The sequence below is a fragment of the Metopolophium dirhodum genome, chromosome 9 (genome assembly GCF_019925205.1).
Source record: "Metopolophium dirhodum isolate CAU chromosome 9, ASM1992520v1, whole genome shotgun sequence".
Lineage (NCBI taxonomy): Eukaryota > Metazoa > Arthropoda > Insecta > Hemiptera > Aphididae > Metopolophium > Metopolophium dirhodum.
Genome location: NC_083568.1, coordinates 9231438 through 9255047, shown reverse-complemented (window position 1 = coordinate 9255047; position 23610 = coordinate 9231438). Strand labels below are relative to the sequence as shown.

General features: G+C 29.7%; 2 protein-coding genes across 2 annotated transcripts; both read right to left on the bottom strand.

Moving 5' to 3' along the window:
• Positions 1–3235: 3235 nt before the first annotated feature.
• On the bottom strand, positions 3236–8165 carry LOC132952310 (pyrimidodiazepine synthase-like). Its single transcript, XM_061024584.1, has 6 exons — positions 7729–8165; positions 7556–7652; positions 7243–7465; positions 6581–6710; positions 4198–4316; positions 3236–4129 (listed from the first exon to the last, which is right to left on the bottom strand). Exons 1-6 carry the CDS (start codon positions 7793–7795, stop codon positions 4019–4021), a joined length of 747 nt encoding a protein of 248 aa, XP_060880567.1. The 5' UTR covers positions 7796–8165; the 3' UTR covers positions 3236–4018.
• Positions 8166–12717: 4552 nt separating this feature from the next.
• On the bottom strand, positions 12718–22747 carry LOC132952140 (histone-lysine N-methyltransferase EHMT1). The gene is made up of 16 exons (XM_061024314.1): positions 21695–22747; positions 19458–20395; positions 19295–19390; positions 18523–18812; positions 18097–18389; positions 16757–16824; positions 16448–16677; positions 16202–16365; positions 15980–16138; positions 15629–15907; positions 15424–15565; positions 15244–15355; positions 14944–15118; positions 14790–14868; positions 14530–14708; positions 12718–14455 (listed from the first exon to the last, which is right to left on the bottom strand). The coding sequence occupies exons 2-16, from the start codon at positions 20359–20361 to the stop codon at positions 13336–13338; spliced, it is 4290 nt and encodes a 1429-aa protein (XP_060880297.1). The 5' UTR covers positions 20362–20395; positions 21695–22747; the 3' UTR covers positions 12718–13335.
• Positions 22748–23610: the final 863 nt, after the last annotated feature.

The window sequence follows — 23610 nt, the reverse complement described above, 5'->3', positions numbered from 1 at the left end:
AATAGTCGAGTGGATATACGACGGTTACCCTGTGACGAGCTTCAGGTGGTGTTAGATAACAAGTCGAGGGATATTTTCGATTTTTTGGTCCGAGTGCAACACAGTGAGCGAATGGCAACGCGGCATCATACTGACGTGGTATACGTATAACGGAAAAGATTCTAATAATACAATGTGATATAGCCACTTATTTGATAGTTCTATTATATTATAAATATCAAAATATGAAATACTTATTAAACGGTGTTTTTATTGACAATAGCATTTTGTAATAAAAGTAAGTTTAAATTAAGTATTGAATAATAACTAATAAGGTATGTAATTATTGCTGCACACCAATCGACGTACGACGACAAGATGTAATGATTTAAATAGGTAGGTTAACCTAACCTAACCTAACCTGACAGTATATATATATAGATTATAAATAGTAAATACTAATATCATGGAATTAAAAGAGCATAATAAACGAAAAATAAGTTTTTTTAATTTGAAAGAATGTTCAATTCTAAAAAAATGCAGTGGCTATACAATATTTCAAAAGTAATAAACGAAAAATTAAAATGCCACCTAAGATTTTATAATAAAGATCAGGCAATGTTCTATGTTCAACCGCACTGTAAGAAGATATTGTTATTTTAGATTCTGAGCAAAGCGATGAATGTATTGATTCTACAATGATGTGTGTTTTTTTTTTTATTTTTTTTTTTTATTTTTGTGTCTGTCATCACCTTTTAGGACGGTAAAAGTGCTTGGATTTTCTTCAATAGTAACTTTTCTGATAGGAAAGTGAATCTAGTTGGTACTTTGGGGGGTCAAAAGTAAAAATTTCCCAGTAGTTTTCACAAACGACGTGAAAAACAAAAGAAAAATTAAGGAAAAACGGGAATTTTTACGCAAAATCTGTTTTCGAGAAAATCGATTTTGGTTTTTGGTGTAACTCTAAAACAAATGACCGTAGGGACATGAAATTTTGACTGAATGTTTATATTAGCATTTTCTATACACCATAAAATTTACAAAATATTTTGACTCTTTTTGAGCTGTTTACGGCCATTGTCAGTTTTCAATTTTTTTAGTTTTTTTTTCTATAAATATCAATAAAATTTTATCTGTTGATGAAAAAAGCTTGAAAATTTAATAGAACGCTCCTAGGTTATTGTTTCAAAGGCAGATGAAAAAAATTAAAAATCCTTAGTCACAGTTTTTAATTATAAGCATTTAAAGTTCAAATTTTGACAAAATACGGAAAAATCACGAAAAATAGCAAATTATTTTGATGAGAATTCATAAAAATTTTTCTTTTTAAATCTAAGATTTGAAAATGTAATATAAGATTACTCATAAGTTTGTCTACCTTTATCAAAAAAAAAATGTCTAGAAGAAACTTAAATTAAATTTTTATGAGCGTCTGAAATTTATATTTTTACAACATTTGATATTTACTCGATTTCTCATGTAACAATTTTCTTATTTTATTGTAATTAAAAAACGAATGACTGTAGATACTTGAAAATTTCACTGAATGTTTATATTAGCATTTTCTATACACCATAAAATGTTGAAAATATTTTGACTCTTTTTGAGCTGTTTACGGACATTGTCAGTTTTCAATTTTTTTAGTTTTTTTTTCTATAAATATCAATAAATTTTTATTTGTTGGGTAAAAAAGCGTGAAAATTTAATATAAGGCTCCTGATATATCGTTCTAATAGCAGTTGAAAAATATTAAAAATACATAGGCACAATTTTTTTTTATAAGCATTTAAAGTTCAAATTTTGACAACATTTATCAAATTTATAATTTATTAATTATTTTGTGGTTAAAAATTTATGAATTTTTAACTTTTATGGCTAAGGATTGAAAATTTAAAACAAGGCTCCACGTAAATAGGTTATATATAAATTACTTTATTCACAATAATATCATCAAATATACTTGGTAAAATCATAGGCTGACTGACCGTTTTCGCTCAGAATCGTTTTTCTTATACAATGATATTATATCATTGAATTCAAATTTAACACCATCCATTACAGTGACCCACTTGTAACCTACCGTACAGCAGAGCGACATCCACTTGTCCACCTTTTTCAAATTAAGTTTTTGAAAAGAAAAAATTTAGAAATTGTATTCATTAGGTGTAATGTAGGATCAGTTAATATACATTTTCTGCTGTACAGTTAGGTTAGTGTAGGATGCAAGTGGGTCAATGTAATGGATGGTGTTAAATTTGAATTCAATGATATAGGTAATATCATTGTAATATTGTATACAAAAAACGATTCTGACCGGAGTTGGCTTGTCAGTCACCTAACTAGTTACGAGATACTTTATTTTTAATTTTTAATCCTTAGCTATAAAAACGGAAAATTTATAAATTATAACAACAAAAAAAATTGCAAATAGTCGAGATATTTGCGAATTTTGTCAAATTTTAAGTAGAAAATGGTAATATAAACATCTGGTGATTGGTGAAAATTTAAGGATCTACTATAATTATTATTTTTTTAGTTACAACAAAAAAACTAAATCGATTTTGTCAAAAACTGGTTATGGGTAATTGTTTTCCTTCATTTTTTTCCAACGCTTTTGAAAATTACTGTGAATTTTTAAATTAGATTTGCAACTAGATTTACCTTCACATCAGAAAAGAATGTGAAGTTGAAAACCGAAGTTTTATTTCTACTAGAAAAAATGTTTATAGACAGAAAAAAAAATATATTGTATACAAAATGCATTCACCCCTACCTTTAGAATCAGTAGTAATCACTAATCACTAATCAAATTCAAATACAAGTGTCAAGTGTGCATTCCGGAAAATCAGAAAATTGTTTTGAGTGTTTTGTGCTTCTTTAAAATAGTATTAATATATTATTATATATTTTTTAGAAACACAAGTCAAAAATAATGCAAACTTTCAAGTATGTACCTATTGTACCTACAAAAATATGTTCAATTTTATTATAAGTCTGTTGTGAAGGTACTTGGAGCTTAGTGCCCTGTAGTACATCTGAAAATTGTGTTACTGCCTCTGCATGAAGTCCATGAAGATTTAGCATTATAAAATATGAATTATTATAGAACATAGAAGTCCGATCGATTAATTGCAATTTGCATATGTCTTTAATTATAGAAATAGTACAATAAATGATTGTAAAAAATAAAAATAAATATATTATTATTAATTTAAAATACAGGAGGACAAAAACACAAAGGGAAACACATTATTAAATATACCTATACTTTTTGTGTGAACAAAATATATTATGTCAATTGGATCCGTTTTTCAATATTTTAACCCAACAATTGGGACAAGTAACAAGATGTGTAAATAACAATTTATTATCCATGCATATGTTCGGTGTATGATTTTGTTTTAATTGTTTATCTACTGACATCCGTTATCTGAAATAGGGGACACCATTTTTTTTAAAATTCATGTTAGATATTATGATAATGATGAATTCAGAATTTCAAAATTGTTTTAAAAAAAGGGAGGTCCTCGGGTACGCACCATTTTGCACCCTCTGCGTCAAAGGTCTGGATACACCTATGTCCTATTGTCCTTAGTAGGATATAGTTATATAAAGTATATAACTCTGATTTCTGAAACTTAGTTAAATTTTTATTTTATTTCCCATATGGACATAATTATACATGTAACCTACATTACCTATACTATTATATTCTCATCTCAAATTATGATATTACCTATATTAAATTGTTGACGTCAGATGTGACTCATACACAGCATAATAAAAAAGTTGATATATTGACATCATCGTGGACATTTATAATCGTAATAAATAAACATTTTAATTTAATAATTTGAATGGTTGAATATAATATATTAACTTGATCGACAAGAATGAATAATTAATTATAGTAATTGATATAATATTAAAAGTAATCTATTTCCATACAGTAAATTATATAATAACTATTTTTATTCAAATAGTATATGAAAAATAATATTTAATTAATAGTTTGGAAAATTAAATATCAGCATGTTCTTCAAATACCAAGTACAGAAATCTTACTTTTTATTAGTTCAATATGTTCAGCGAGGAACTTAGGATAACCCAATTGAACTCCTAAATCAACAAATGAGACTTTCCACTCTGCCTGTAAATATAAAACAATGCATAACATTAAAATATGTATAAACAATTTGTATTGTTTTGAATTCTCACCAATTTAGGAAATTTGGAATCAAAAGGAAAAATAAATTTTCCTTTAGAATATGGATTTATAGCATCCATAAGCACAAACCAAGGCAACATCAGGACATCCATCATATTTGGTTCTTCACCTAATAATAAAAATATAACTAATGAACTAGTTAATGGTTATAACTTATAATAAATAGATATTAGGCAAGAAAAACTAGGCATTCGTCCTTCAGCACGGAATTATATGCATTTGCATATTTGTACTAAGTGTATGCATGTCTAGGGGGTTCTAAAATGTCCACGGTTCACTCACACTGAATTTTATATTGCATATTGATTCATAAATGCATATAACATGCATATTTAATGGGTTTTTAATTTAAGATAAATATATTTTAGTAATTTTGAAAGAGGAAAAATACTCGTTAACAGGGTCTCTTACAAGAATATCGTTAAAATATTGTAATTTTTGCAACACTTCATGAGAATTGAGCACGTTTAGATAATACTATATTAATAAAAATAAATCACATACACCTGCATTTCGGCATACTATGATAGTATGATGTTACTTAAACGAATAAGGCAGTAACTCAATTTTACAAATTTTTTTTTATAACTTATAATATTAATGGATTTTATTTTTTTTATTTTGTTTCTTTTTTTAAGTGTTCTGAGTTTTAGACATTTGAAATACTCAAACAATCTAAAATATGAAAAAATTAAGATTATAAAATATTGCATCTTGGTTTTTAAAGTATTAAATGTTTAACTATTAAAATATTCTTTTGTTTCTGAATGAATATCTAGTAGGTACCTACTTTCCTTGGTATAAAAATATGGTTTTTTTTTTAAAAAAAATCACATTTCATAATGAATAACATATGGCATATAATTGCATATTTAACCAATTTTTCTTTGCATATTTGCATCATATTTGACACTTTTTAAATGCATATAAATCCGAGCTCTAATAATAATAGTAATAACAATATAAATATGATATAAAGTATTCTAGACTGACAAACCGTCTCTGCTCAGAATTATTTTTCATATACAATGATATTATATCATTCAATACCATCTATTATACAGTGACCCACCTGTAACCTACTGTACAGCAGAGCGACATCCACTTATCCGCTTTTTTTTTATTTGTGTCTGTAAACACCATGAGTAGTCGAAAATGCTTTCATGGTTTTCAACTTCAGTATCTTTTCTGGTGGGAAAGTGAATCTAGTTGGTGCATTGGGGAGGTTTTTCACAGTTAAAATTCTTAATAGTTTTCAAAAGTTCAGGGATACAATAAACAAATTAAGGAAAAACCAACTAATTTTGAAATAATTATCAAAGTTATACATGAGCACCTTCTGAACAAGCAAACATTTAAATTTCAAAAGCCATAAATAAAATTAAAGAAACTGCAGTGTTCTAGATTCCAATATACATTGATTTTAAAATACACAGGTTATCCATAGCATAGGAGTTTTTGGCAACTAAAAATATGATGTCACTAATATTTTAGAGATAGGCTGTCAGCTGCTAGATACGCTGTATCGGGTTTACATTGCGCTTAATAGCTAATGCAAACAGATACAGTGAACATAGCGGCTAACAGCATATTTTTGGTCAATGAAAGCTCATATGCTATGGCTTATCTGTGTATTTTAAAATAAACGCACTAAGCAATGATGCAAGTCGAAAAGACATGAAATATCAGAAACTATAAAAAAAATATAAAATATATAGATAATAATATTTTATATTTAAATTAAAAACAGCAATAATAACAATGGTAGGCCCTATAAAGAATATCTTTATCTTTATTTAGTTTTTATATTTACTTATTATACTTATAAAAATAATGACCAACATTTTAAATTTTAGCCATTTATAATTTATGCCCATTTAATTATTTTTCTATTTTGTCAATATTAATCTAAAAGTAGGCAACACAAAATTGAACTCGTCATGGGCACACGTCATAAGGAGAGCCTTGAGTACAGATTCAAATTATCAACGGCTTCCAATATACCTTATAGATATTTGAAGTTAATTATTTCTAATTGTACATACAAAATTTTAAATTTAAAATAAAACCTATATTATTTGTTAATAGGTAGTTTAACTGTTATATTACAGTATACAGTATCAGAAACCTACTAAATAGTGTCATGTGATGTAATGTACTAATATTAGTTATATTTATGTTCGAAAAATTAGACTTAAAAATACCTTTCAGGTACCTTATATAATTCTGTTAATCGCAAGTCAACTATTATTATCACTCTTAAAAATCATGCTGAACAAGCAGGTACCAACAATTAATTATGTGCTCTCAAATTGTCTGCATCAATTTCCAAAACTAAAAAGTATACTTAATGATTTGAATATATTAACTTGCCTCCAAAATATTTTGTTCCTCGTTTAACTAGTTCAACTTCAAATGGTGTTAAACATGCAATAAGTTCTTCAAAATTTTCATTTTTTACTTCTTTTGTTGTCATAAATAACTTATGTACCGCTGTTTCCACCTACAATTAAATTAAAAAACAAACAATAAATACAATTTACCTAACCTACCCCAGTGGTATATTTAATCAAACAATTACAAAGTGAACACAATAAAACCATTACTTACTAGCTACCTACTGCATTTCAATAAAAGTTAATCAAACAATAATAATTAATTTCTTAAAACTGTGTAACCTAATTCTATTATAATAGACATAATACCATATTAATGGGTCTAATAGCATAATTAATGGTTTAATACCATAAAATAACATGGTATGATGGCGACGAACCGAAATATTGTTGGGTCTTGTTCACATCATTATATCTAGTTCACCTCACAATACACCACCTATAACCTATATATTTATATTAATCATGACACAACCAATGAAAAGCAGCGAACTGGATACTGATTGTTCGGCAGGGTGATGAGTATGCATCACTATCATTAAATTGCCATCATACCATGTTATTTTATTATAATAAATATATTGTATTGTATTGTTTCATAATTTGTATTATGCTGTTTAAACCATATTAAGTGCTCACTTTAGCAAAAGACTCTATAAAAAGCTTGTCCACAATTTTCTGGGATGGACTGCAATTCCACAATGGTAATTCAGGGTACTGTTCGTCCAGGAAATCTGCCTGCTCCAAGCTATCATAGATAACTTTTTCATCATACTTTATATAGGGAATTTTACAAGCATGATTCCTTTTTAAGAAGTCGCCGGGGTTATCTATCGAATCAATATACTTATACATGCGGTCTCTGAAACAAAAAGTGCTCAGGTGATTAGGTATAGGTATAACAGACCGGAGGAGAATGGATCAAATGATAGATTAGATACTCAGTACTCACGGATTACCCTTTATGCTTAATATTAGACGAATCCTTTCCGAGTACGGACAGAATCGAATCAATGAGACGTACAACCTGGGCAACGGTTCATCGGAATCTGAAAGAGGCGTAAAACTATTAGTTCATCAATCTCTTTTACAGCAAAACTGCAGTACTGCCAGTACTGCACTTACCTTCGGACGAGTAGTCGGGTTCGTCAAGATAAATGGTTCCCAAGACCGGATTACGGTGTGGATACATAGTAGGTAGGTACCTAAACGTCTAACAAGAGCCAAATTTTTTTTCTGCAGTTTAAAAGACGAGTGCGAAAATTGAAACCCCGAGGACAAAAGACGCAAAAGTCGGGGCCAGACAGTTATAGCGGTATGACGAATCGCTGTTATTGTTAGGTTAGATGTGTAAAGATTCCATCATTATTTACATCGTTGACAGTGATTGTTTATAGATACTCAGATATGGCGGTTGAAGTTGAACCGTTGAACTATTATTCTATGGCTCTATCTAATCTATATTATGATATAGCAGCATGCTCTATGTTATAATTAATCTATTTTTGTAAGGTCAACAGTCGTGGGTGGCGGGTGTATGACAAATAAGATAATTTTATTTGTCATGGGCGGGTGTTCATACTGCCGCCGGTAGAGAATAGATTATCGAGACGAAGTCCACGATGATGGCATTATAAAATATAAATTATTATAACCTTAGAACTGAGAAGTCATTATTCGACAGATTGATTATTAGTTATTACAAATGTCTTTAATCATAGAAATAATACAATAAATTATTGTAAAAATAAAAAATGAATATTTATTTATAAGACAAGAGGATAGAGTGAAACATAATATTTTCGTGTGAACAAAATATAATATTATGTCAATTACATAAAGAAAACCGCAATGAATGAGTGGGATAGTGTATGAAATTATTTAACGTCTAATACTTACACTAACTGGTTAGATATATTATGCTACACCTATATATAAATATGAGACAAATCTTTAGAAGTAATAATTGGTTATTTCAATTTTTTACAAACATTCCTAATAATGTATAGGTAATTTGGATCAATTCTAGTTTAGCTCCCAAGCGTTTTTAGGAATTTTACACTAAAACTTAATTTGGAAATTATGGTAAAAGACATTAAAATGCTCGATTTTCCAAAATTTTATTCTCGTTTTGAGTTTAAAATACTATAACAGTTTATATTTTAGTAAATGTTAGTATTATTTATGCTCAACATTTTGGTGCAATCAGAATTTACCTATCGTACTTAATTTTTATGTTATTCTTAATAAACCACGTAAAACTTAATTATAAAGTAACTCAAAATAGATTTTTTGGACTATTCTTTTTATTTCCGTGTAAAATTAAAAGAACGTAATTTTATAATCCGTGTATCCACTTGGGAAAAAATAAAATAGGCACCCGGTGCCAATAATGTAATTTTGTCCACAAAAATACGCTTTACGGGAATAATGATCCTGTTCTGTAGAATCTACCAAATTTGATAAATTTTTTTTAACTAATTGAGAGTAATATTCGTCATGTCGCATTTCAATCTGTTTTTCAATATTTTAATCTCAAAAATTATAATGTTATGTCTTCAAAAAAAATATACAATTTTACGCTTTTTCTACAAATTGATAATTATTATATATTGTACCATTGTCCATTACCAGTATTTGAAATAAAATAAAAATCGGAGTTCAGTGCGGCCTATAGTTATAGAAAGTCTTTTTTTTTCTGACAATTCTACAAGAACTATTCCTATGATCTGTGAAGTCATTTTTTTCTGATATGCAGTATCAACCCCACCTAAATAGTTATCGGGCAGTAGATTAGTGGAAAAGTATTATAATTAAGGTGGCAATTAAAATAAAAAGTATAATTTTCAAATTTTATAGAATTGCGGAAAATTTGAAAAATCGGCACCCGGCCCCTTAATATATTTATTTATTTAAAATAATATAAATTAGTTAAATTCATCTTCCGACTCATCTGAATTTGAACTATCAGAGTGTTTAACAACTATATAACTTTCTAAATTATTAGTCTATTATAATTAAAGACCTACACGGCTACACTATAGTAATATTAGCAACTGAGCAAGTCGAAAAAATTCAGTTAAAGCATTTAATACTGATGCTCTGCATGACTTAAGAAACATATATTTGGCTGATTTTGAACAAAAAAACCCTTTTTTCTCGAGTAGGTATTGATGTTTTGGCACTATACGCCATACATTCCCTCGACGTTATTATAGTATCATGCGCGCCAGAAATGTTACCTATATTTTTAGTTTTCATGTACAATAGGTACCTAGGTCTAGGTGCTTTGTACTTATGTAAATAATAAATATATATATACTATTATCATTGATTAAATATACAATTGTATATTTAATCAATGCTATTATTTACACTATTCAAAGTATAAATTACTGAAATTTTATATTAGAATCATATTTTGTATACATTGATTTATCATTGAATTCAAATTTAACACTTTAGTTATGTAGAGTGATCTACTCAATGACAAGTTACACATGAAATATACTATTAGTAATTAGTTTAGTAATTACTTATATAGGTAAATAGACAATAGAGATAAAACTAGATAGGCACATAATATGCTGGGCTGCATGAACAATCCACTAAACATTCAATGAATCAATAATAATATGATCTAATGGTCGCTTAAATATGATTTAGTAGCCTATGTTTGGTCCATTAAATTTTAGGGAACCATTAGATGCATATATTTGTATTAAACCCTGTGCATATTATTCTATGACTAATCACTGAAGATGAAACTACCGAAACGCATAAAAAGAATTAAGAAAAGAGTCTACAACAACGCTCGGCCTCTATCAGTTTGTTTCGATCTCATGAAATATTTCAAGCATTGAATCTAGAGAAAAAAGGCAATTGGAAAAAGGCATATAGCCATATAGGTATAGCAAAAAGCAATATGCAGTATAGTTCGTTTTTGCTAAATACCACATTACCACAGACTTAGAATAATATATTCTAGGTATTTTAAATTTTGTAAAAATTAATAAATTTAAATAAAATATTGTTTAGAAATATGAATATATAACAAGTAGGTAATAACTAATAAATAATAATTTATAATAGTCAAGTGCCAAGTGGGACCGGCTAGTATTATAATAGTATAAAAAACATTATAGTTACCTATATTATAAGTCACCTTAATTGTTGGTAAAATTTAAAAAAATGTATAATAACTGATAAGTAAAAATACAATTTAAAACATAAAATTAAATGCATATTGCGTCAATAAAAACATAAATTTATAATGAAAAGTTACAAAACAACCACTACGTACCTACCTACATTTTACGCATTTCACTGATTAAGTAAAGTATTGTTTTGTGTGGTATTTAATTAAATCTCGAGATATTAAAAGTTTTTGAATAAACAAATATGTGTCGTTTGCCTACTTTTTTTTTCCATTACCGAATAAAATATCAAATAGGTACCTACTTTAAAATGATTGTATAGGTATCTGATAAAATATGAGTATCCGTCTCTCGAGAAGCTGCTTGTCAGTAAGTTGTCGGTGACAGTAAATATGTTATGTCTCCTGTCCTAAAATAATAGGAAAAAAACTTACCACATAAATATTTAATCTTTCGGAGAATAACGCCACCGAAAAAACACTGTAGGTACCTATACGCTGTTTTCTTTGTTTTTTTTTTTTTTTATCAACAACCAACAAGTTTCACTCATTCAAATGTTTATATTATGCTCATTATTGAAATCTTAAATATCATGAATATTTTAGAACTGCAATAGGTTAGAATGGTTAGATACCTCTTCTTGTTTATACTTGCTGTTTTTATTATAATACAAAAATCATTAATTCAATAATAGGTACAATATTTAAATAAAGAATATAATTTGGATTGTGCATAACAGTGCAATAGTGCACTTATTACCTTCCATGTGAAAATATTATAATTTTATTTATTTCCATATAAATAGTCTTTATTAGAATATTAGAATGACTGGTCTAGCACCAGTAACAAACTTCATTAAGAAGGATACAATGGGTAGGCCACATAATGAGAAGAGGAGAGAACAAAGCAGTTAGAGTAGCATTGGAGTAGCATTCAAGACTTAGAGGAAAACCTAGGAAAATATATGTTGACGTGGTGGAAGAAGATCTAAAACTAAAAACTCTTGGAGATTGGTGATCCAAGATAGAGATAGGTAGTGCAGTAATGGCGGCAAAAACTCTTAAGAGAGCAGTCATGCCAGAGAAAGAATAAAATAAATAGTCTTTAGCTATACTGACTATGACACAATATATATAATTTGATTTCTTATTGTCGCCTTGAAGCACTACCTAACTACCTAAGTATTCGTTCCACGGTTTAAGAGAGGTATACTACATATACTTTAGGGTATATTAGACATCTTAAGACGTGATTGGCCCAAAAATATATCCACATAATAGAACATCTGGCAATAGCCCTAACTGACATAACATAGGTTAATTGATAGTAAATAATAACAAATAGTTATCACCATTTTTATAATTTAAAATATATAATATAATAAATTGTTGTCAAATACATCATACATTTATGTTGATTTAAATTAATATAAATAGCCAGTTTATTTTCAAAAATGATGTTATCAAATTGTTCATATTATATATTGTACTAAAAAAAGTTCACTCTTTGGCTAATAAATTGACATTTATAAGAATACATTAAAAGAAAAAGATGACCAGTCATGGAGTTTATAATGAATTTTTTTTTTTTTTTGTACATAATGAAATCAACAAAAAAGTAGCTATTAATTATAACTACAACAACAATAAACTTAAAATCAACAATCAACTATTATCGGCTATCGCATACATAACAAACTACTAACACAATGAAAAAATGTTATTTTTTAAGAAAATACGAAAACAATATACTTAAGTTACCTAACTAATGAACACGTCAAAAATTTAAATTATAAAAACATTATACAATTTTATCAAATATTTTAAAAACAAAACATTATACATTTCAAGAAAATTATACAATTTTTAAAAGCTTAATATTATATTTACAATTAATGATTAATAAAACAATCAATGTAAAAACTAATATGGAACAATAATAAAAAAACAAATATATATATAGAATTTTAAGATTCAAGTTTATTTATTTAACTCGATTAGGAAGACCAAATGACTAGAGTTGCATTCCATCCACAAATACAAATCAAACTTATGCAACTACGTAAATATATATATATTTTTTTTTCATATACATAATGAACTAACTTTACATTAAATTATACAACTTCATGAAATTTTGGTTCTTCATCTATACATGTTTTAAATTTCTAGTGGTACTGTAATATTAATGGATGATAAATTTCAAGTTTTTAAAAAAATGGTATTTAAAAAATTAAATTGATAATCAATATCAGTTATTAGTTATTACAATCAGTAATTAATAAAATCAAGTTAGATATTCAGTCATTTAAATTGCTAAAATAATTTGATTTTAATCTTAAAAGATCTTAAGGTATATTGCTGCATCAATTACAATTATCACTGCCAATAGGTACTTTCTGATATCAATTAACTTTGAAATTACAAATTGAATAGAAATTATCAGTCTAATAAGTCCCAAAAGGTAATAAACCTTAGGTAATCTTTGAAAAATGTATCATTCAAACCTTAATAATTTAATTAAATGTTATCATTATGGTAATATTAATTTCGGCAATCCCATTGAGGAGGACCAACTACCTTTCTTGATCAGCATGGGGAAAGCTTTCATCATTACAACCGTTTATAATATATAATTCATCATTAGGTTTTACTTTGACTTCCTCAGATACAGAAGTTCTTTGACGCTCGACATGCTTATGTTGTCCATTAACCATGTTTGGTTTGGTTTTAGATTCTTCACCAATTCGTTCAGTTTTAATAAAATCTATTAACTGATTGTTATTTTTTGAATCTCTAGTTGTTTTAAGGTTACGACTTGAAGTATCTGATGAGATACCAACCCTAAGATTGTTAATTAAACTATAACATTTGAAACCATTATTTTGAGATGTACCATCAGATGGAATATTTTTAATAGTTTTTTTGTTAGGATTCAATGCTTTATGTCTTAATACATAATTTTTAATAGATTTGTTATTGGTTGATTTTATTGATCCTGGGGACACTTTACTACCATTGCAAAGTTTTTGTTTTTCAGTAGTTTCTACTGATGCTTTTTTCCCAGTCAATAATATTTTTTTAACAATTGATGGTCTTGAGTTTCCATTTGACAATTTGTTACCCAAACCTTTTTTTATTACAACTTGGTTACATTTGTTTTGTATTGATTTTGAACCATTACCTTTTGATGATCGTTTATCAATTACCTTTAGCAACTGGCTCGATTCACTTATGGGAAGTTCTTTGTTTTTCACAACACTATTTAAAGTAATAGTTTTAGTTTTCCCTAATTGTTCATTTTTAGGTATGGACATCATATTTGCTTCTTTAGAATTGTGTTTTTTAAGACTGCATATAGTCACTGATGAACATTCACTACTGGACGGACTTGAGCGGTCAGTTTTTTGTTGTAATGAATTTTTAGCTACAGATAATCTAGTTCTTTGTCGCAATGAATTACGAACTGTCTTACTGGTCTCGGGCACTTCTTGAATTAACATTTTATCATTTGGCAGTTTAATTTTTTCTGTTTTACTTTGTTCAGAATTTCCATCCAGTTCTGTCTCTTCATTATCTGAATCATCTATACGAAGGCTTTTGATGGTTTCATCAGAAAAACTACAGTTAGGTTTGTCACATTTACATGTGAACAAGCCACCCTTCACTTTCCAGAAAGTTTTACCATAGTCATAACTAAAATTGTAATATTAAAAATATAAATATCAATAATACATTATAAAATAAAATATGTTTTTTTAAGGCAGTACCTTAGTTGTTCATTCTCTTTTATGTCTTGGACAGCAAAAAATGCTATTCTAGGAAACCTTTTATCGTGGTGGTTGATAAATGATCGAACGGACATTAGATTTGGATCACACGAATGGTTAATAAAACGTGACACATTGCTATAGTTATAGGCATCAATACAATATAATTCAGCAGCTCCCTGAAATAAGTTTAAAAAAAAATTAAAGACCCAAAAACTGAGTTACAAGTTTTTAATTCATAATTTTAAGTTTTAACTTACGGGATTCTCCAGATTAAACAAATAAGAATCTTCTTTTAAATCGTTTGCTTTTTGATCTGTAATTATTTCACCAACATACCTTAAAACATATTTTATATTTTAAAACTGAAATACAATTACTAATTTTGTATAGTCAAATAATTAGTATACATACTCGCACACAAATGTCCCTCGAGATATAGGTTGCAGTGCTCTTACGCCCCAACCCATATCTTTATGCTTGAACAGTTCCAATCCTACTTTTATACCTTTTTGTATAACTCTATTGGCACACCGTTGTTTATGACATCTACAGCGCCAATTGCACTCATATAATATAACACTTGGATCTGATAAAAAAAAATAATGTTCTTAAGTTTATAATTTATATTATTATGTTGACAAACATATTCAGATAATCAATTAGTTGACATTTATTCATTAATATATCTAATAAATAACATTAAATACTTACTGAAATAATCAAAATCTGAATTCAAGCATCCATTTTCATCGTACAAACAGTCACCGTTAGCTTGTACACATTTACAATCACTTGTGTTGCATGCACCATCACAGCTACAGCTCTAAAATAATATTAATTTTAATTACATGTCATTTCACACATTTAATTGTAATACAAATAGTAACTCACAGCTATATGGGACATGGCGGAATCAACATAATTTCCTACATCGTAACAGTTTTCTTTAATGTACGTAAATTCAACAGGTACTTCATCATCAATTTCATTCACACATCTGATTGGAGTATCCTCACAGCCATGAGTTATATCTCTGTATAAATATATAATATTATTAGTATTTGACAAATAATAAAATAGGTAATAGTTTACTTACTCAGACATAAGAACTGGAGTGGTCTTAATAAAAACAGGTGTTTGAGGCTTCTGAAGTTCTGGTTCAGTAAATTCTAACTTAACAGTGGTTAAAGGTGGTATGACAGTAACTGGTTTACGTTGTTCCGGCGAAACATTTTTTAATATATTATAGCATTCTGAATTTGGAAGACAAAGTTCTATTGGTCTTTTTTTCGCTTTGTTTTTATGCCAAGCCATAGCTCCATTATCTAATAGAAAAGTTACTATATCGATAGCATTTTTACGAGCAGCAATATGTCTAAAAATTAGAACAAAAACAAACAATGCAGTTAATTTAGACAAAAAAAAATATGTAATAATAGGGACTTACAACGCAGTTTCACCAGCTTCATTGAACATGTTTACTTCGGAATCATATTCCACCAAACTTTTAACAACTTCAAGACATCCAGAAATTGCTGCCCAATGTAATGCGACATTATTTTCATTATCTGATATCCTCGTATTTGGTTTATACGTGATAAAAAACCTAATTATGCATTAAAATTAATATAAAATATAACAATTAATTACAATATTTTATTTATCATACTTCACAACATCAATATGACTATTTTCACAAGCCCACACAAGAGGAGTCCATCCTCCATTATCCTTCCAATTTACCATAGAAGGTTGTTTATTAAGTATAATTTTACAACATTCTAACTTTCCATTCTTAGCAGCCAAATGAAGTGCGGTCATACCCTGTATATCCTAAAACAATAATTAATAACAACTGATGACTAACTGCATGGCAATGTATTATTAATTATTTAATTATGTATTTTCGTATTACTTTGATTTCAGGGCTACCATTAAAGTTTATAAGATATTGAACAACATCACTGTGACCAATTTTAGCAGCCATTCTCACGGGAGATTTCATTTTGTTATCAACCAGGTTTGGATCAACACCAGCTTTTAGTAATATATATACAATCATTAGGTTTCCTTGTCTACATGCAATATGCAATGCTGTTCGATTGTGGTTACTAGGAAATTGGTACATAAGATTGCATTTTGCCCCTATAATATTTTAATAATTCTTATTGATAAAACTTTACTAAATTATAATTATTTGTGTTAACGTGTAAAAATAAGTTACCAATAATTGATAAAACTTTTTTGATATTATTTGATTCACAAGCTTCATAGAGTCCTTGAACTGAGTGCCTATTTAATTTAATTACAAAAATTAGTTAACATGTAAATCTTAAATGACAATAGACAAACAGTATGTAGTGTTGGACGAGTATAGTTTTTTAATTTCGAGTCAAGTTCCAATTATTTATTATTTAAAGTTCAAAATACGAGTACTCGACAAATTCTGAGTATTAACAAAATTCAAGTACTTGATAATTGCCAAATATTTGAAAGAGGTCTAGTATGAAAAAAAAATTGAGTACTCGACAAAGGCAGAGTATGAACAAAATTTGAGTACTCGACAAATGCCAAGTATTTGAAAAAAGGGTTGAGTACTGGGAATTGCTCAAGTATTTTAAATTGAAATAGAAATAGATTTTCAAAAATTTTCTTTTATACAAACATTGCTCTGATAATTACTGACGTGAACAAAATGTTGTCGATTTAAGACGAGTACTTAATTCAAGGTGAGTACTCGTAATTACACCTATAAAAAAAATGTTGTCGAGTCGAGTACTCAACCAACACTACCAGTATGTATAAACATAAATAAATTACTTGTTTTAAACAACAAACAACATTATATTCAAATAAAATGAAATCACAATTGAGTATACTTAACTAATAAAACATTAATTTGTATCTGTCTAATGTTATAATGACATAATATACACTTATTACTCAGTGATGCATTGCTAAAAATATTCATGGGTACACCTTTTTTCAAGCAGGTAAGTGACTGGTAAAACCTTATCATTAGGTCAAAAAAAATTTTTTGTTTCTTTGCTCAAAATACTTATTTTTTTTATAGGGCTTATAACAATTAGCACTTAATACTTTTGAAAATAGTTTTTTGTAGTTATTTATTGTAGTACTTTTTCAAACAAAAATCATTAATACCCAATGAAAAAAATCGGAAAGGAAAAGAGGCACACATTGATAATACTTTACATTTTATGAAACTTGAATTCAGAAAAATTAGATAAAATTCAATACACCCACAAACAATACAAAGTAAATAAAAGGTCATTGGTTCACAAAATATTTTTTGATATAATCAACTGATATCAATTTAATACCATCTGAGAATTAAAAATTACAATTATAGAATATTTAGTTTTCATTACTGAAAATTCTAATAGACCATATAGCTGTATACCAGGGTATTATCGTAAATTAAGTAAACATTAAAACAAAAACTATTAAAATGAGTACATGCTGTATACCACCCCCCCTCCACCAATACACCACTGCATTGTCTAATTAATAACTTCCAATATGAAAATATTTTTAATAACTTACTTAATGCGCTTGGTATCAACAATTTCATCATTAAGTTGTTGCAAATATTTAGAAAATTCATGTATATCAATTTCTGGTGGACAATCGAGGGTACTTAATTTTATATTATCTACTTCCACAGTAATATGTTGTGTAAGCTCTTCATTAAGCTGGATTTGTTTCTTACATTTAATTACAATTCTTTTCAGTTCAAAATCATAAACATCAGAGTCACCACAGTGTAGACAGCCCCTATCATTTTGATGGCAACCAATGTGGAAAAAATGTTTATTTTTACACATCATAAATATACCCTAGGAAAATAAGTAAAATCATCACAATTATAAAATAAATCTCAATTCCTGTTGTTAAAATTAAATACCAATAGTGATATTTATACATAAATAATGTTATTTTAGGAAATTAATATTCAACATTTGGTTTTACCTCTGAGCAAAACCGTCCACAACGTGGGCAACTGTGGTGTAAAAAGAACCGCCTCATATGATGTTGACAGTATGTCACATAAGGTAGAACAACATTTGCTCTTAACATGGGCATGTTGCCATATTCATCTAAGTGAGACGCTAAATTCTTGCATGCATAAACTTTTCCATCTATGCAATCATGAGCTTTACAAGATATTTTTCCTTCATCAACCATAACTACTCGAATATGTTCTTGACACAAACATAAATTAACTTCTTGTATTTCAAGACTACTGTAATTTATTTTATCTGTAAAAATAAAATAAAATACATAACATAAAATATAAATAACATTAGTACCTACCTACCTAATAAAAATAAAAAATGTATAAATATTTTTATTTATTTTTATTTGTAGTTTAGAATCAAAATAGACCCAAGTAGTACCTATCTATTAGACTTATAAATTATGATAACTAATTAGACACCATTAAATAAAGAATCAAGATCATCTTAGATTGGGCTTAGTAGTTTTATGTTTTGTTTGTAGATTGAATGTACATACCTACATGACAGATAATTATAGTGTATTTACTATTTTGTGGTGTATTTATTGACAACACTAATTTGTTGACTAAATTGGCATAAAACTAGATTGATACCTACATACTATAAAATCGAAGAGAATGAGCGTCTAATCAATTGCCAGTTTAAACTATAGTTAGGTTACTAATATATTTTTGACTAAATTTATACTCAATTTAATGTTAATTAAAATTAAATTTGTTTACCTTCTGTATCAACGGTATCAACGGTTGAGATACTGATGTCCATATCGTCCTGATCATTTCTTTCACTAGACATTAGTGTGCCTATATCGCTACAAACTGAAAATAATCATTTCAATATAGTTGGTATATCATATACAATTTTAAATCAATCCAAATAATATACCTGAGATGGAATGTCTTTCTGAATTAGTTTCTGACGAGTCTGCATCAAAATTCACAAGATCAGAGTTCAATTGATTACAAATTGCTTTCTTAACTTTTTGTACAGGTTTTTTTTTAAAAATATTGTATCTTCCACCTCTAAAGAACTTCTTTTTCTTCTTTTTATGGTCTGTAAGAATTTCTTCGTTAATTTCCTCTTTGATTTGTGCATCTTTGATATCCTCATTTTCAATCTCAATAGGAGGTTGTGTAATAACGGGAATAACATTAACTTTAGTAGCAACTTCTTCTTGTTCTATTTTTATTTTCTTAGGTAATTTTTTCTTTGAATTCATATCAATACTGAACGTTCTTTCTTTTCGAGCAATAGCAGATTTCAACACTGATTGATTACTGTTGTTAGATCTTCTTGAAGACCTTTTGAGAGGTATAACTTCAGTGCTGACATCGTTGATTTGTTTTTTTCTTTTCGGGCTATTGGAACTGTAATCCGTAAGATTGCTAGAACTCACATAAGAATCCGGTTTATTTTCATTAGGCCTCAATGTCAAGATGATTCTAGGTTTTTCCTGCTCGATTTCATTAGAATTATTTGTAGTTGACGTACTATCGACTTCAGGCTGATTTTCATACATTTTCTTTCTAGATCTGATACTAGCCACTAATTCTTCATCTACTTGTCCATTCAATTTGAGCATAAGTTCTGCAATCTCATCGTCAGGGCTTTTTGTTATGGAAAATTCTTCTTTTATTGTAGTGTCAACCACACTTGTTGTAACCATATTTTCTTCATTTGCCATGTCATCATTATCCGAATCTTCCACATTACTAAATCGATTTTTCATTCTAGATAATATCTCCTGAATATCAGGCCTACTAGGCTTTTTATCTTTTAAGTGGTTCATGTTTTTAGGTTCAGTAGTATAACTATAAGATTCTCTGAAAAAAAATACAAAAAGTTAATAAGTAAACTATATGAATCTAAGTGAATTAACTATCAGAAATAAGTAAAAAGATATGTTCGACACTATCTACTCTAAAAAACATTTTAATATAGAATGACTAAATTGTATAAAATAGATGAGATAACAGTAAAAACTTTGTGTAAAGACAATATGTTATCATTGGATAGGTACTGATTTGATTTGTTGCATTGGAAATATTTAAATACAGCCAAAACGTTTGTAAAAGTGATAGATATAGTAATAACATGTAACGATTAATATTTAAAACATTTGCTATTTTGCTAGCTTGTATTTCCAGAAATTTACATCAAATTTATAAAACCATTATGTAAACACATCATTAAAAGTAATAAAAAACTGTTACAAACTTAAGCTTCATAATTATTTCATTAGATAGGTACAACATAATATTATGATTACTTAGTAAAAAAGATACATTATGGTAGTTCTATTTTTTTCAAATTTGCACCTACCTATAAGTATCAATTAAGCGAGGAAGTTATTTTGGACTTTATGGCTCAATTTATAAAAAATAAAAACAACTATTCAAACATTTTAATTTAATTGCAAATAAATTGATTACTTATATTATTCAGAAAATGATAAAAATTACTAGGTAATTCAGTAATTATTTATAGTATCAGTAGACTATTACACTTATCTGTCCGTACCTAACCTTGTGAATTTTAATTGTTTCAGTGGAAATCAAAATTACGACTTAGCACTGAGATGACTACCACTAAGTAGGTATAAAAACTGTTGAGACGAAAAGTAAAATTAGTCGACTATCAACAGATATTATCCTTTTATTTGCTTGCGTTAATTTAATAACAGATCAATAAAGATTTAACCATTTCATTTGGGTAACCTACGTACAAAAACTGTATGCTGAGCACCGATCGTGAACAATATATCAACACTAAGACCAAACCGACCTGTAGATCAGATCGGAGGAAGGGACGTTTAATCAGTGAGTCATGAGTAACGACAAGCAAACAGAGGATTGCTAGACAAGTGGTGGTCATGTCGACAGTGCGTAGATACTGTTGCGTATGCTTGACCGAATAACAAATAAATTTGGGCAACTGCAATGCGATCACTGGTGGAATAAAAATTTCATAAAAAATCCCAAGTCCGTTTGACACCAGCAGGCACTCTGCACACGACAGTGGACGCACACAGAACGACAACAAGAAGAACAATAACAACAAGAACAAGAAGAACAAGAAGACAAGAAGAACAATAACAACAAGAAGCAGAACAAAACACTTACGGTTCTACAGTGTTATTAGGCGTCCATGGTTCTTGGACTTTCCGAGTGGATTGGCTGCAATGAGTCCGGACGACTTAGCCTGGACGTGCCTCGGACATGGAAAACGGAAAAAGGCAGAAGCGCGACACACGAAATCGGTCCGAAGAGCGACGATGGTGCGCGCGGGACGGCGCGGCGGGGGCAGCGCTTTCGACGGCGCTAAAGACGTAACGACGCGTACGGCGGCGGCGGCGGCGACTACGACGACGGCGAAGATGTTCTTCGGTGAACGAAAACACGCATGATCACCGATCGGTACATGTAGTATCGGGCCGCACTGTTGCCAACCTCGGCGGGTCTGTACCGTGTTTTCCGTATAATATGTATAATAATATATCACTACTGCAGCCGGACTACGTCTATATACTTACCACCGTAAATTATTATTGCGGAGCTTTCGCTCGGCGGAACGGAACAGCCCGCGTGGCGATATAACAAGTGGGCGAGCATCTGTGGTCGTCGGCGGGTCGCGGAGTACGGTCGGTGCGCGACCGCCCAGACCCCTCCCCACCCCTTCGACGAACTTTCGTCGGTCCTGCCATAGCCAGCGATGTCTTCAGCGGATGCCGCTGCACACGGTCGGAATGCCACCGCCGTGCCGGTATTATCGATATAGTTTTTTCTATAATATTGTCATCGTCTGGTCTTGTCCGACGACTGATGGGGCCTATGACCTGCCTATCGCAGTATCGCGATCTATTGGGCAGATTCCGTTCCGATCGGCCCTGATATCCTATTGCGGGCCGCCAAAAGAACACGCGATGACCCCGAGCGCCCGTGGTACGGCTGGTACAGTGGTACCTCGACCGTTTTGGAACCACTGCGATGTCGGTGTAAATTGTTATGTGATCGCGTCATCCGACGCGCGCCGCTCGTAACAATTATTAATATAATATTATTATATTATTATATTGTGATTATTAATTAACGAGTCGCAACGAACAATTTGAACGATCATATATGGTAAGCGTAACAATTTACCAGCAGCAGCTGCAACTCAGTCGTCTGTCGTGTCGTGTACGGACGTCGTATCGGTACGTAGACGTTGGTTAACCTCATGGCTCATATTATGATTCCCTTCGCTCGCCGCCTTTCCATCGCTCGCTCGAGTGCGCATATCGCGACGGCGGCGTGCGCTGCGCTGCCCGCCGCCGCCCGGTAAATGGTATAATCATTATTATAATACTGACATTATATTATTTTGTACCACAGCTGCTGCTGCTGCTGTCGTCGACCACGATATTGCACACCGCAAATATTATAAATTATAATATTACGTTGTCATTAAGTAAACCGCGTTATTACGCGGAATAGATTAAATAAAATATGGTAATACCACGTCGTGTCTGTCACATTTTCATAATTTTCCATTCAAGAGAGCATTGAAACTATTTAAATTGCAACGAAAAAGAGCACGAAGAGATTTTACATTCGTTATAAAACTTCATTTTTGCCAAAAATGTAGATACGGCGTATCTCGTTTCCGTATCTGATACACACGGTATTCGGTTTACCAAACGATATACGATATCGCCACGACATTGTACGCCATGTCAGACATGTTAGATATCTCTGCGGCGGCGTTTTATCTCGTCGTCGCCGTGCGATACAATACAATATAATAATGGACCATACAATCTTAAATCGTGGTTTCGGTTTGCCATTATTAATCAGTCGGTTACTATTGTTTGTGGATACTTCCGAGTTCCGACTGGTAACCGTAGGTAGTAGGTACTCGTCAAAATAGTCGTACAGCACACTTTTCTTGCACATCAGACATTATATTCAAGCTCAGGTCTGATTAATCATTAGGCACTATAGACTAGAGTGCCAAATATTTTTTTTCAATTATAACAATCAAAGCTGAAAGCATCAAA

Coding starts and splice junctions, on each gene's coding strand:
- LOC132952140 (XM_061024314.1), bottom strand. CDS start 20,361: ATGAACCACTTAAAAGATAAAAAGCCTAGTAGGCCTGATATTCAGGAG. Junction 15,566..15,628: donor ACTCCAGTTCTTATGTCTGA/GTAAGTAAACTA, acceptor ATATTTATACAG/AGATATAACTCATGGCTGTG. Junction 15,119..15,243: donor TTCAGATTTTGATTATTTCA/GTAAGTATTTAA, acceptor TTTTTTTATCAG/ATCCAAGTGTTATATTATAT.
- LOC132952310 (XM_061024584.1), bottom strand. CDS start 7,795: ATGTATCCACACCGTAATCCGGTCTTGGGAACCATTTATCTTGACGAA. Junction 6,711..7,242: donor TTATAGAGTCTTTTGCTAAA/GTGAGCACTTAA, acceptor ATTTAATTGTAG/GTGGAAACAGCGGTACATAA. Junction 4,130..4,197: donor ATTCCAAATTTCCTAAATTG/GTGAGAATTCAA, acceptor TTATATTTACAG/GCAGAGTGGAAAGTCTCATT.